The 15385-nt window shown below is 38.6% G+C and overlaps 2 protein-coding genes across 4 annotated transcripts; both read right to left on the bottom strand.

The window, feature by feature from the left end:
- Positions 1-237: 237 nt before the first annotated feature.
- On the bottom strand, positions 238-1626 carry LOC116250429 (uncharacterized). Its single transcript, XM_031624053.2, has 2 exons — positions 1086-1626; positions 238-545 (listed from the first exon to the last, which is right to left on the bottom strand). Exons 1-2 carry the CDS (start codon positions 1569-1571, stop codon positions 378-380), a joined length of 654 nt encoding a protein of 217 aa, XP_031479913.1. The 5' UTR covers positions 1572-1626; the 3' UTR covers positions 238-377.
- Positions 1627-2693: 1067 nt separating this feature from the next.
- Positions 2694-10709, bottom strand: LOC116250412 (integrin-linked protein kinase 1-like). 3 transcript variants are annotated; one of them, XM_031624047.2, is made up of 13 exons: positions 10481-10709; positions 9810-10204; positions 8307-8381; positions 8088-8204; positions 7081-7166; positions 6817-6937; positions 5537-5616; positions 5352-5414; positions 5121-5239; positions 4217-4302; positions 3521-3642; positions 3214-3322; positions 2694-3123 (listed from the first exon to the last, which is right to left on the bottom strand). In XM_031624047.2, exons 2-13 carry the CDS (start codon positions 10122-10124, stop codon positions 3010-3012), a joined length of 1407 nt encoding a protein of 468 aa, XP_031479907.1. In that variant the 5' UTR covers positions 10125-10204; positions 10481-10709; the 3' UTR covers positions 2694-3009. The 3 variants fall into 3 exon arrangements, with proteins under 3 accessions (XP_031479907.1, XP_031479899.1, XP_049932450.1); XM_031624039.2 differs by having other exon boundaries at positions 10525-10709; XM_050076493.1 differs by having other exon boundaries at positions 8088-8183; positions 10525-10709.
- Between the last annotated feature and the right edge of the window lie 4676 nt (positions 10710-15385).

Here is a 15385-nt window from a genome sequence, read left to right as displayed (position 1 = left end):
CAGAGCTTTCATGCATTTGGAAAAGCTGAAGCTGCTGAATACCGGAACTGGGAGCTGCCACATCCAGGAGATGGCAATTAGTAAATCCGGAATTCAGTATAAATGCACGAAAGGAAGTCTCCCCTTTGTTCCCACAGAAGAGATTTTGGATCTCTAGTTGTTATCTCTCAAACGGTCATCATCAGGCTAAGATTTCGTTAAATATTAATAGAATCAACTCTCCCGCTACAATCGTCGTGAATTGAAATGGACAACATTTTTCATTTTTACTGAACAGATTAGGGAATGCCCCTATACAAAAAGCAACAATCTCGCTAATCAGAAAATTTCCAAACTGAACAAACATGTGTCAACTCTATCTCTATCTGTCTCTCATTCTATAGATCAGAACGAGCCGAAGACGGTGAGAAAAACTGCAATATGAGATCGTGGGCAACTTGAAGTAAGCCTTTCAAATCAGCTGCTCCCAACTCAACGCAATCTGCTACGAGCTCTCCTTCCACCACCTCCCTCTGAAGTACCAGAATCGTTTCATGCAATGGACCCTGCAAACGTTAAGAAGCATGCACTATCAGTTTTGAACTTTAAGGCATTTTAAATAAATAGCATCTATGAAATCCACTGGCAAGTAAAACTCTGCTGCCCTAAAAAATCCGGGTAAGACTAATTGACCTGCTCTACATGCAGAAACAAGCAAAACAGCAACCTAAAAAATTCTGATGACCAGAAAGGTATCATTGTGGAAGCAAATCGCGGAAATCATAACCAGTTCGGTGAATCCAAGATTCCAAATCAATTACCGGTTATATAATAATGACCGTACATATATCGTTGTGGAAGGTCTTTGAAACCATAACAAGAAGTTGGTGAATCCCAGATTCAAAATCTTTTCCAAATTCTGAAAACCAAACCAGGAATTGCTAGCTGACCAACCCCAAAAAACTAATTAAATCAACAAACAAGAAGTTCTTGCTTCCGGATGCCGACCCGGCTTTACGCCGACCACTCGCCGTTGAGCATTTAATAAAGCAAGACCCACAGAATTTTCAGTTGAAATCAAGGCAACAACGTGAAAGAAAACGAACCGATTGGACGAAGACGGATGAGAGACGCCGAACCAAAGACTTCGAGACGCTAAGCAGCCTGGCATAGTTGCTTGACGCCCACCTCGCCCTCTCCCCCTCGGACTCCGCCCTCGCTAGACGGCCCAGTGCCCTAAGCACCTCTTCCAGCTCCGCAACTGCCGGGAGAAACTCCGGCGACCGGAACACCGATGCCCTCCAGGCGTAGTTCCGGGCGTAGTCCCACCCTACGGACCACGCGGATCGCCAGAATGCCCACCCTCCTTCGAGCTTCTCGGCGATTCTCCGCGCCCTCGCAGCCCCGGCGACGTCGCCCCTCGACGCCCGGAGATTCGCCACGCGGCGCATGAGGGAATGGGCGAGGGAGACGAGGGTCTGAAACTGCCGGAATCCGTACGCATCAGTTCGGGAGGCCGAAGAGAAGAGGAGGAGTATGACGAGGAGGATGAAGGCGCGAATGGCGGTGAGGAGGTGGCGCCCCAACGCCATCGCGAAGGAATTCACAATTCCACGAGAGGGAATTTATTTTCTACCGGAAAAGAGGGTCTCAACGAGGATTTGAAGTGTCTAGGAGGATCCCTTCATCGGGAAGGAAACTCCCAACTCCCCAACGGATCGGACCGGATCCATTGTATTTGGATACTCGAACTGCTTTTGCATTTGATACTAAAATGTTTCTTGGTGAATATAAAACTATGTGGTGCCAGTACGGATTAGATGTAAACTTTGTTTTGTAACATGTTATTTAACAACTAAGTTTTGGGTGTGATAAACTAAGTTTTTAAAACTCATAAAAAAAAACTGGTTTTCATAAAACCAAATTTTCAAAAAATGTTTAGGAGTAACTCCAAAAGTCGAAGGAAAATCTAACCTTTGGTCTTCCACAAACGGGTCGGGTCAAGCTATTTAATGCCAACAGTTGGACCGGGCCCCGTCCACAAGTTCTGGGCAGGATTGGGCACCGGTCGAACTCCGTTGTAACAATTGGGTGCATGCAAGGAGTTGGTGTAATTGCTTGCCGTTCGTCAAGATGGTGCAGCAGGGCAGGTCATGGCTGTTAAATGGCCAACCAGAGATCCATTATTGCGAATATAAAAAGTATCATTAAGGATCGAGGATTCGAACAGAGGTGCCATCTCTCGAATGAATTGAAGAACATATTCGAAAAAATTATTAGAATTGTTGTCCAATTGGTGATTCTCCCGGGTAATTCTCCCGGAAACTCTGTTTCATTTAGATTTGTCGGACTCCTCCCGATCAATGGCTCATGCATTTTTGCTGCTGGGGCAACAACATTCTTGGGAGAGAATTGAATCTCATGGGGGTGGACAAGCTTACATTTCTTGGTTTCAGCTATTTACCCTTTTTTCTTACTAGTGGATGAGAGAAAAAAAAGCTAGAAAAAATTGATGAAGTATTTTTGTTAAGTAGTATTAGTTACATATTTTTCTCTCAACCTAAAAAAAAAAATCAAGAGATGAAATTGTTTCTTATCTGCATCTAACATTCACTCTCTTTTTATTTATATATATATATAAACAAAGAATATCAGACCTGAAATTTGCTGCCCTCTTATTCAGATGAAGATTTTAATGGAAACAAATAATTCACTTGGAATACTGTGTCACGAAAATGACAGCACCCGACTTTGTTTCAAACAGTAACAAACATAGTGGGATTAATACCCCTTGCTCACCCGAAACAGTAACAAACATAATTTATCATGGAGCGAACATACCGAGACATCTGTAAACGATGCATAGCACTCTTTGCTACATAAACTTTCTTGCTTCACGTGTGGGAAGAAGCTGTGCTTTCTCACTTTCCAAATGCTCACATCTCTTCCTGGATCTGACGGGAGCGGCAGTTATTCCACCTCAAAATACAGAAATAAGAAAATGGTTCTGCACCAGAGCGTAGAAAATGGTCATGCTATTGAATGGTCAAAGTAAGAGGAGCGACTGCTGGGTCCAATTTGATCTTTCCTGTGCCAAATCGTCCAAACAACTTTGAGATTTCGGAAGCATCTGAACGCCTTTGCCTGTCATAGTTTTAAGTCCACTGGTAAATTTGAGATTTCCCAGCATATACACAAAATTACACATGCTAACGATGTGACAAAGTAAAACACCTTCCATGTACTGGAAACCAAACGCTCATTGATTTCATCCAAGCTGGCTACAATGTGCCGAAATGTTGGTCGTTCAGCAGGACTCTCAGCCCAGCATTTCTCTATTAACCTGCCACCAATTTATTGTTAGTACAAACTTCCAGCAATTGTGTTCTGCCAATGAGCAAATAAATTTAAACGCATATGAATTAAAATATGAAAAGCCTCAAACCATATAGATATTCAAGAGAATGGGTAGGAGGAAAATGGGAATGTAAATGCAGTTCTAGGTATGGCTAACTAACGAGAAACTTGCCAGAGGACATACTCTTTTAAACCATGGGCATAAAGCTTTGCTGGAGCTCTAAAGGGGGGCCTTTCCTTACAAGCATAAGCTTTTGCAATCTCATCTTCTCTTTTCGCAGAAAATGGTGCGAATCCTTCAATCATCTGAGAGTGTAAAATGTGATTAAAATTCTTCTTAGAAACCAAATGAAAAAGGAAAATCCAATTGGATCCTTGTTCATAATAACAATAAGTGGACAATAGATAAAACGGAAACGAAGGTTTACATCTGATTTAAACAGAATTCCATGAAGAAACCGGGACTATCAATACAAGGTATCCTCAATCCTCAAATAAATAAAAGTTAAAAGGTCAAATATAGCTCTAGTTGATTTTATGATTATAATTGTTATTAGTCATTACAAAAGGCGGAATGTCACAACAACCGGGGACAATGGATTAAATTGTTATTAGTACAAACATTAAAGCATATTAGTTACACTAATTTCTATAGCCAAAAAGATGACTTAAATGCCCTAATTGTATTTGAATTACAAGCAGGACTCGTGCCTTTACCAATGTCAAATGGATAGGGACGATATAGAGAAGAAGCCTGGCGTACCAGAGGCCCTCAGATAGAAAGACAGGGAACTTCTTGATTATCTACCTGTATGCTGCAACCTATAATCACAAAAGCAGTTTGCACACTAAGGAGCACAAGAAAAAGAGCTCATACTACCTCTTGCAGAATCAGAGCAAATGAGAAAACATCCACCTTGCTATCATATTCTTCATTTCGAAGAACCTCTGGAGCTACATATCTACCTGTAAAACAAATAACCTTAATTTCCCTGAAATAGGAAAGATAAAAGAATATCGTCCATGAAAACATGGGAAAGCCATTTAATCAAAAGAAAGTTGTTGACATAATCAATAGACAAGCTTCTGCCGTCCATGCATAGGGAAAATGGTGCCATCGTCCTGTTTATCAGGTAGGCTTGTTGAAGGATCTAGTCAATGTCATTAAATGATTCCAACCAATGCAGCCTTATTGGTGTCAAGCTCTCTATGCACACATTTTTTCCCTAAGTTTTCTAGGGTAGCTTCGTCGTTGCTGCATCACTGAAACATACCCTGCTGATATGAACTCAATTGGTATAAACTATAAATTATTGAGCACTTCTTTCTCCCTTTTTCTTCTTTTGCTCTGTTTTATCTGCTGCAAACAAAGACATTTAGGAATTCTGGTTCATGAAATGGGAACAGAGCAACGGATAATCTGGAAGGAGATTCAAAGCAACCAATACCATCAGTTGACACTAGCATTATCTCAGTAGACTCAAAGATCAAGGAGGTAAGAAGTCCTGCGTTAATCTGGGCTAAGTAAGGCATTGTCTTAGAGGCTTTTGAACCCTAGCTCAACCTCACTTTGGGGCAGTTGTGATTTCATTAATGATGTACCCATCACCAGATTGTCATGGAAATTTCTCAGCCAAGGCTGAGTAGCTGGCTTGATTGGATTCAAGGACAGAAAGTGTGACATACATTTCTGTATCAAGATGGAGTAAATGATCATGAGAAACAATCAAGCTACTGAAAGCACTGGTATTAACAGAAAAAAAAAAATCTCAAATACTGCTTACATGATGTCTCTTGACAAGTTAGAGTCTCCTCTGGTTTTACAGAGTTTGTCACTTTAAGTATCTTGCTCAATCCAAAATCTGCAACCTTCAGATGCCCAGAGTCATCTCGCAGAATATTTCTGTTCCAACAGCCAGTGCAAGAGTAAAACCAGTCAGATGTCTTGGTTGAAGAATGTAACAAGTCCCAAATAACATGAATCTCAAACAAAAATCAGAAGAATTTGCACATACGAAGGCTCGAGGTCACGATGAATAATTGCCTCTGGCTTACGCTCATGCAAATAATTCATGCCCCTGGAAGAAATGTTAACCTCTATATCACACATCAAGCATGTGATAAGTTATGTACCTTATGCTCAATTACGTGAATTGATGCTTAGAAATATCTAGAGCATAAAGGTGAACTTCATCTAGACCTTGCAATATCAAGAGCATATTTTACTGCCACTGATGGTTTTAAAGCCCCTTGCCTCCTCAATAATGCCCAAAGGTCACCCTGCAAAATAAGATCAAATAAAAGTTAAAACTTGGCAAGTTGATGTATCAAGAAAATGAAAAGGTATTATACATACACAGAAAAACAAAAATTAAAAGATAAAGCATCAAAAGGATATAAAAAATAGCACATTCTTAAAAGAACTCAAACATATGATAGAACTACAGTAATATTCAGCATTTACTCAAAATTTCATAAGATAATTTAAAATGTTGACTATCTTAGAAAAGCTCAACCACATCATAGTACATGTTTATGAAAGAAAGATATTCCCCTTCTCTCTTTTTTCCTTTTACCATGTTAATAACTTATTAAAATCATACTTCAAAATTCTCTTATTTGAATTTGTAATCCATCTTCTTTGAATTTCTTCTAATATGACAGAATGGCCTTGAATTCTGACAAAATTACCAAAGGAAGATAGTTGCTAAGTCCACAATATTGAGGATTATCTATGGTCTTTGATCCAATCTAAAGAGATATTTGCCTGAATTATGTGGTTTTACATGCATATTTTTCATTTAACCTCTGAACAGTCCAATGTGGCAGCGTTTCTAAAATCACGAAGTTAAATTCATTGTCATGACATTTATTTGATTTTTCTAAAAGACACATACAGTTTAAACTCAGTTTTTATAAAACATATAAACTTATCAGGATTCAGGCATCTTATGCTTACCAACAAACAAAAAGATGTTACATCCAATGACAGCTACACTGTTTATGCAGCCTAAATCCGGACATCTCCTCCTTAATGGATGTTGTAATAAATAATTAGTTTTGATGGACAAATGACAATGGGTTTACAAGGTCTTGAAGAATAAGAAGATAAAGAATTACCATTGTCCATTCATGGAGGAGATCTGAGATTTTCTTTGCCTCTTATGCATCGAAAGGAAGACCTCTAAATAACGATCAGGTTATATGGGAAGAGACTAGTAAGCAGAAGGAACCCTTCCACATAACACTACGATGCCAAATAGGTTTCTGATGTTTTGTTGGTTTCATTTTTTAAGAATTATGCTCGTAACTATTAGACAGCAATATGATCAATCAAATGCCAATCAGATCAGTATGAAAAAAAAAAACATTATCAACTAAATAAAAACCCAAAAAATCATTAAAACAAGAGTAAGGTTCATGTCATAATAATTTACATAGTGCTGAACATCCAAAATCATTGGAATAGGGCAGATGAACCTTTGGCAAATATTCTGTAACAATCATCATTGGGCTGGTTTGAGTCACAGCACCTAAAAACTGGACCACATTGGGGTGACGTAATTTCTGCAGCAATGACAGTTCGTCATGGAATGCCATCCTGTAGAACTAATCTGAAATCAGAATGAGGATGACTACTAATGCTTGGCCCTTGACAAGAAAAAAAAGACCACATAGTTCACCAAAAGCAAAGATCTACATATTTTTTAATGCAAGCACCAAAACACATGTCAAGCTACTTACACTTTTTCCTTGTCAGCCATAAAATCCTCATCAAGTGTCTTCACGGCAACATTAATTCCTCTCCACAAAGCAAGACGGAATGTTCCCTTCAAAAGTACATGTACCAAAACTTAAGTCGCCATTCCATAGGATAAAAGTTCAGAAACCTTACAACCATCAGTCAAGGTTAACAATCACAAAAAACAAGACTGGCCATGCCATTCTGTTTCAATTTGGCGAAAAGCCACTGTTCAGCATGTAGTAAGCACTTAAATGTGCAGTAATTGCTTGTAAGCAGAAACAATTTAATTTATCTTTCAGATTTTATTGTCATGGCTAACAGTTAACACCATTTTGGTTCACCATCATGCAGTATTTAATTGCAGAATGTAATCTCCAGTATGCAACATTATCACAAACTGAGTTTTGACCCAGAGAAAAAAACTGAATGAGCATTCGGGGATTGTCCAGTTCCTTTATCACATAATACATCAGATGCAAACTATCCATATTGACATCTAAAAAGTATGTGTATCTGCATTATTACTAAGTTACAACAAATCTGGAAATTGATGTTTGGTATGAGCTTTAATTTTCAATGGCACTCCAGAAACAACTGGACGGTTCATAGATGGGATTAGCGGAGTTGAGTCTCTGCACTAAATGATTGGAGATGCTACGAAGCCCTCCAGAGTGTGATTCGTTTGAAATTAGCTTAAGTATTTGCATAAATGTACTTTATTAGCATAAGGGAGGAAGAAGTATGACAAAGTATACTGACCTAATTCAACACATATTGCCAGATAAAGCAGACAAAAAGACATTTTTCTAGGAAGTACTGACAAGTGACTTACATGCTGTAGAAAATTTACTAACATAGTAAATCAAAACAGTGAAACATTCAGTTTCTTCACTATCTTATTGCTTAGCTAAGCCTCGTTTGTCTGTCTACAATAAAAAATGATCAGGTAACTTGTACGACATAAAAATCAGAATAACATGTTCATTCACTTGAACAAGCAAAGCACCTTTGTGATTTTCTCACTGCCAGTGAAGTCAAGCTCTTGTGGATCAATTTCATATTCAGGAACTTCTGCAATATCATGGACAAGCATCGGAGCCATCTTCAAGTGGCAACAAGTGTACTAAGTACAGTGCAGAGCGAATAGCAAATGAAAATGGCAGAAGATCAGGTCAAAAACATGTAACGCAGTAGAAACAACTGAAAAGGGAGCAAGAAAACATACCAATGGTTTTGCACCATATTTCTCCATAATCTTGCAAACATCATAGTGTTTGTAATGGTGTGCATCTGCAAGAGGCTGTTTGTGCAACGACACAACTTTAGTGCAACATTCTTAGTGTCTGTGTCGTGCACGGTATCAGTCCATTGAAATTGCAAGCATCAAACTACAAATGAAAGTTGGCTTATTTTCACTAACCTGTTTTCAGATTCATTCACTACCTAACAATCCTATCATATTTGGGTGCTAATCGAAACATGAATGCTGATTAACAGTAAAATATGGAAATGAATCAATTCCATACGAATTTGATTCATATGAAAACATAATACATGAACTATGCCAATTCTTTTCAGTTTTAAATTGAACGCGTGAATCAATGCTACATTAATTCACTATTTTGTTTCTATTCCTTATATACAAGTATTATGTGATTTCCACAAAAAATCTGAATCCTCAAATCCGCTGCCACATTTATGCAACATAGGTTGAAACTTGAAATCTGAAATAATAAGAAATCAAAGAGGAGAAGTTTAATCTTTTCAAGTTGGCAAGACAGAAAATAATGAGCACGTACCCGTACCATGTACCCGTACCAGTACGGCGGTACGCCTTGGTATGGTTCGGATCGGTTCTGAGTTGGAACCGATCCAAACCACTTTAAATGAATGACGCCTCTTCCTCCTTCTTCCTTACCTTCATACAACGTATCTACGACAAAAATGGCATCTGTTTCTTATATTTATGTTACTTTTTTTTTCTGATTTCATGTATATAATTAATTAAAGTTATAACTGTCGCCGTACTGCCATAAACGGCGGTACGCCTTGGTATGGTTCGGATCAGTTCTGAGTTGGAACCGATCCAAACCACTTTAAATGAACCTATTTTTGCCTGACGCCTCTTCCTCCTTCTTCCTTACCTTCATACAACGTATCTAAAAATGGCATCTGTTTCTTATATTTATGTTACTTTTTTTTCTGATTTCATGTATATAATTAATTAAAGTTATAACTATCGCCGTACTGCCATACCAAGATTGGCGAAAACACCGTACCCATACCCGCTTCCCCCCTACCCATGCCTATGTGACATAGATAATGAGCCAAGATGGTGTGGTTAAGGAAGGGAAAACGTTTTCCCATCTGTATCCTGATTCCTCATCTAGTGGGAGGTCCAAAAATATATATATATATATATGTATATACACCTTAATACAGGAAAAAAAGAAGATTATTCCCTCCTAATACATAGCGGATAACGGATAGTAAAGCTTGTCATCTCAGCTCAAGCTAGTAATGTTTTGTATAAAACCAAATTTCCTCATTAATTAGTTCACGTGATTAACGAATTAGCCTATATCTACCAAAGGCCTAGGATATAAGTTTTTTCTCCCTAAAATGTATCATTTCATATTTCCACAGATAAAATACCTGAGCAAAAGAAAGCTATCCAAATAGAAAAGGGGAAAAAAAATCGGAACAAATTGTCATTAGTAGTTCTTACCGTGCTGCCCCAGCGATCCTGCATGTCAAGCCTGGCACCATGCTCAAGCAGCAATTCAACAATTTCTACTCTACCTTGACATGCAGCAACATGAAGAGCAGTTCTGTCATCAATATCTGTGGAGTTCACATCTATACCAGTATCAAGAAGTTCCTGGATTCCTTGCAGGTCCCCTTCGTTCACTAAAAACATCAGCCTGAACGTTGGACCAATCCTCTCCCACGTTTCAGGCTTTGTAGATGCTTCTGCAATATGTTCCAGAACAAGGGATGATTGCTTCTCCGGCGAAAATCTCCCACTTGCCTTTTCCTCCATCCACAACCAAAACGCCACCACCAAAATAGAAACGAACAGGATCGACAAGAGAAAAATCGAAGTGTTCCCCTCTTTCTTTCCTGCAAAATGGTACGCCACATATGCGAAATAATCTTCAGGAATTGCTTCACAAATTTCATGAATTAATGGTATCTTACGTACTGCAAGTAAACCAAAGAAAAAGGACTTGAAAGACAAAACGGCCACACGTTTAACTCAGTAACGGGCCAAAGATGATCTAGGCAGGATAAACACCACACTACCAATTGTTTAAGCAACTAATTCGGGGGAAAATTCTGCTAGTCACCAATCAAAGAGCAGCCCAAACAGTGAATTCAACAAAAGCAGTGGCATACAAGATTGCAGAAGAAAATAAGATCAATTTGAGGTTCCTGGATACCCTGATCCCTTCAAGAAAGAACGCCGAGACTCTAAATCGTGAACGCCAAGATCCCCCAAAGCCAAGAAGAAAATCTTGGAATAACAGATTCGTCCAAAAAGACTTATTCTCCAATCCCAACAACCAGAAAATTTCCCAAGAACACCCGGAACAACAAACTCTGCAAAAGAAATAAAAGGGGGGAAGCGGCAGGATTTCTTAGGCGGTTTGAAAATGGAGGGAGGGAAACAATATGATGGGCGGAAGTTAGTTATCAGGGGCGGGCCCATCTGGAATTTCAAAATTCCGTTAAAACCTCGGCTTCAAAGTTATAATTAAAAACAAAAAAATACTCAACGTAATGAATTATAAATTCCCGCGTGGAATGTGTTTCATGCTTCATTTGAAAAATTAATTATTAAAATCATATAAAAAAGCTGAGATATTACTTTTTTTTTGAAAAAAATACAAAATGGAATGAGATCAACTAAGTTGTCCATCCTACAAACTTGGTTGTCGATCGACCAAACAAAAAAATCATTTTTAACTTTTGATTTGAATTTATGTATAAGAAGTTTCAAAGGAAAATTTCACAAAAACTTATAATGTGTAAACAATAGTTGTCAGTTTGCTCTAGTGATGAGCCAAGAAATCAAACTACAATAATATCTTAAACTGATTTAGAAATAAACAATGCAAATTTGTATATGCCAGTATGATATCAGCGATCATAAGTACCAATCAATATATTATAAGAGTGGGTTTTAGAGGGCATTTGTTAAGAGGAATAAATAATGTGTATCACCAAAGGAGTCGTTAGGTCGTTGGTTCCTGTTTCGAATCTTCATGGCATCAACTCTCTAACCTAATCATACCGTCTTCAAACGATCTGTCAAATTGCAATTCGCCTTTTATGCTTCACTGCCATAGGCACATATATAAAATGATACAATGTTCTTCTGCATTTATTGTGGCCACGAAGTGTATATCGAGTTTGACTTTTTTTTTTTTTTAATGGGACTAATGCATATCAAACTTCATGACCTTAGGTAATAATTTTGTATTAAAATCATAAAGAAAATTTAATGGCATCTTTGATGGCCACATGTCTTAAATATTTGACAAAGACCTTAAAAAATTACGTTGGTTTGATGTAACCAGCAGGCTAAGACATCATTAAGATAAGCACCTACAAAGAAGATTCTTTACCGAAACCGTAGACTTTCCGCCACGAAATCAAGTTGTGAAAAGCACTCGGGATTCTAAATTTAATGGTCCGCACATCACCTACGTCTCATGCTGCCAGCATATTCTGGAATAATATTGCATTCTTCGTTTCCCTCTAGCATGCATATATATATATATTGTAAATAATGATGCTTTAGTTAAAACCAAGCATGAATGGTGAGCTAAAAGATATATGCAAAATGACAAAATCAAACAAGTTTTTCTTCCTCATTGCCACCTGATATCCACGTGGGGTTGTCACCAATATACTAAATATAGAGATGCAAGAAACTTACTAGATAATGAACAATTCAGCAATTAATGAGGGGAGGCCGAGGGAGGGGGCCCCGCCTAAGCCATGGCCCTACCCGAGCTAATTGAAAAAAAAAAAATACATTGAAAAAATAAAGAACTTTTAGTTGTGGGATGTATTGTTTGGATTTGGGTTCAGTTTGATTCCATTTAGATTCAAAAGTTAAACTGTTTGGTCCACCCCTGAAAAAAATGATATCTCTGCTACTCCACTTAATCTTTAAAAAAATAAATAATAGAAGCTCCCACCTTTTTTTTTTCTTTTAATTATATACCATGATAAGATCAAGAATTGACTCCAGCAAGGCATATAACAAGACGAAATATTTCGTTTTAAATAAAATTTTATTCAAATAAACAAGACACAATTGCAGATAATTGTTCTTAGACCAATGAACAAATGCAAGATACAATTATATTATGTTTCTTGAAGCAAGAAAGCGGTGTTCTTGAAAATATGTATCATATGAATGTTGCACTTCAAGAAAACACAACTTTCTCTGGAAAACAAATATAATGACGAGTTTAAACAGGCATGGATCCTCTGTAATCACTTGTAAACATACGTTGGGAGCCCATTGCTCTGTGCATCAAGCTGTTGGCATTTCTCCAACCGCTTCTTCTTACTAACTCAGCAATCAAATGCCAATTCTGCTACTTCTGCTCCATATCAGAGCGCGACAACATTTATGATGTGGATTCTTTTATGTAGGGGAGCTATCATTTTTTTTCTTTTTCGTTGGTGGGCACTCGAGTCACTAACCCAAGTCTGTATTTAATTTTTAATTGAAAGAGTCCTTTACTGTGAACAGAGAACTTTTTGTGCCAAAATCAGAGAACTTTTATGTGGAACTGTACTCTCTGATCACAGGCAACCCAATTCTGGATTTTCATACTTCGATTCAGATCGATAGTGCCAAAGAAAGTAGCATCGGTTAAGATGCCAATCCGTAGATCAAAACAGCGATCAACAAACTCATTGTCGTCTATTTCCTCAGGGTGCAGATGATGACTCTCTCTTTCAGTATGTTGGCAGGGAAGATCTGAAATTGGATCTCGAAGTGACGCGTTGATGCACGGGAGGGAGGCGGTTCATGTGTCCCTCAAATTCGAAACAGAGTACGGCGATCATTGTCCTATGTGCACGTTAAAAGCTGTACAAGACGATGCATGGAGATGAAGAACGCGCCATTAAATGAGCACTGATGATAATAAAAATCATCTTCCTCATTTATTCGTTCCAGGGCCTTCGAGCACAGTTAGAATCTGAGATCAGCAGATGCGTGGCAAAGTCTTTTCACAATGTCAGCTTTCTTAAGTGCACCACATAACTAAGTAGCCGATCACTTCAACCCAGTGTGCTGCTTACTCCGTGGATCGATCCGTCGATTCAGTGATGGAAGAGAAAAAGTCATTGGTGGATTGATTAGATGCTGGAAGCATCGAAAATAAAGTGGGATGCACCTACTACAATACGGACTAGCGATATGGCTAGGCCCCTACTACGAGACCACTAGCAAACCTCCTGGCACGGCTGGCCCAGTTCACGTGGCCACCGGCTTCTCTTCTTTTGCTCCGAGCAGAAACGGCGTGCAGTCTACTGAGACGAGTCGTGGGGAGCAGCTGTCCACAAGTTTCAAGTTTCTCGACGATGTTGACCCAACATATAAGATCATATATATGTATAAAGAGACTATGAATGTAATGGCCATGATATCTAAAATATTTCAACATTATATTCGTCAATGATTCGATAAGTTTCATACCCATCCTTTAAATTTGACATGTTCTTAACGTATCGAATTCTCATGGCTATAGCAATGCCAAAACTTTGGGGACTTGATTGCAAAAATGGGAAATGTCTACGAAATTAGTGCACGTGGATCAATTGCTTAGAACGGCTTTTGAGTGAGCAGGAGGGGTACCAGAAAATTAGGTTGATCAGTTGCTTAGACAACAGTTTTCCGGTGAGTGGGAGGAGACCCCACCGCTTGGGTAAGCAGCCGAAGCACCCTTTCTTAGAGTTTGGAGCTGTATTTGGTGACTTACGGTTACTCCATTCAACTCAAAAATAATATCTACCATCTTTTACAGTATAGAAGACGAGTATCCACCGAAATTGTACTGAAGATTAAGCTTTCACCAACCTGTTAGCTGAACCAGTTATGCTACGCCCTTTAGGTAGTTGCATAAAACGACCTACAACGTTGTTCATTACCTTGCACAATGACGTCGCGGCTAATCACGTATGAATGAAGCAAAATGAATCACACAGAGATCTAAAATAAATAAAAAGATTCAAACAAATATTGACTAAATGATATACGGTATCATTGGATCTAAATATTGACCCGGACCAAATGAATCTCAAAAACCCATCCCTGACAGGCTATTTGCACGCCTTTGCCCCTTGGTTGCCCAACATGACTTATATAGAGAAACCTTATCATGACTTGGACCTAGATCCACAACCGATCTTTCGCGTTGAGTTATATCACCTTCAATTTGGATCTTGATATAGGCCCCGAGCCTCTGGGCCCAAATTGGGTAAGGTATGTAATTAATCTGGACCCACGCTTTGTGCACCAAACGTAGTATTTCTGAATCCGAAAACACCTTAATTAAGGTGCTTAAATATAAGACATGTCTAATTCAAATTAAGCTCAACCTGGACATGACTCAAAATCCAAACTACATATTCACTAAGAAGAGGTTTGCAATTGCAATCTATGTTACAGGCATATTGGTCTGAACCAATTCCAAGCTCAACATTCCTCAATACCATCAAGTAACACGCCACCCAACTCAATTCAGTTGTTAAAGATAATCACATTTTCAGCAGTTATTTTAGCCGGACGCATACAGAGCACTGGTGAAAGCTACCGGCGGTGCAGAGGATTCATAGTACAGTATAGACCACAATTTGCCCCTCCGTCATGACATGTTCCTTTCATTTGGACTTGGCTGGTCCATGTAAATGATGCAGACCATTACCCATTATCTCTTGGAGTGTTCTACATACTTCCAAGTCATTTATGCCCAAAATTTTCATACGGTTCTCCCACTTAGGAGGAGTAGAGAAGTTAAGATTCTAGACATCCCAAGTGAATATGAATGTCATGTAGTTCTAATGCTCCCCATGCTGCCCCGCCTGTAAATGGCTTGCCTAATAATGATCACACATCAATATATTTTTCCTTGTATTTTTGAATCTCATTGTTTTTAGGTGAGTAGGAAGAGTATTTTATCTTACTGCTCAAAACAAAGGCCGATGTCAAACTCAAAAGGCACAAAAGCTGAGCACTCATGCCACTCGAGCTAGTATAACAAGTAAAACAACATA

Source organism: Nymphaea colorata, chromosome 1 (assembly GCF_008831285.2).
Source record: "Nymphaea colorata isolate Beijing-Zhang1983 chromosome 1, ASM883128v2, whole genome shotgun sequence".
NCBI classification, from domain to species: domain Eukaryota; kingdom Viridiplantae; phylum Streptophyta; class Magnoliopsida; order Nymphaeales; family Nymphaeaceae; genus Nymphaea; species Nymphaea colorata.
The sequence above is the reverse complement of the archived record's forward strand: the minus strand, read 5'-3'. Positions and strand labels throughout refer to the sequence as shown.

Excerpts from the sequence above, each read along its gene's own strand:
- LOC116250412 (XM_031624047.2), bottom strand. The coding sequence starts at position 10,124 with ATGGAGGAAAAGGCAAGTGGGAGATTTTCGCCGGAGAAGCAATCATCC. Across the intron at positions 5,415-5,536 it reads TATGCTCTTGATATTGCAAG|GGGCATGAATTATTTGCATG; the intron begins GTCTAGATGAAG and ends CATTTCTTCCAG. Across the intron at positions 3,643-4,216 it reads TTGCTCTGATTCTGCAAGAG|ATGATTGAAGGATTCGCACC; the intron begins GTAGTATGAGCT and ends TTACACTCTCAG.
- LOC116250429 (XM_031624053.2), bottom strand. The coding sequence starts at position 1,571 with ATGGCGTTGGGGCGCCACCTCCTCACCGCCATTCGCGCCTTCATCCTC. Across the intron at positions 546-1,085 it reads CATCCGTCTTCGTCCAATCG|GGTCCATTGCATGAAACGAT; the intron begins GTTCGTTTTCTT and ends TAACGTTTGCAG.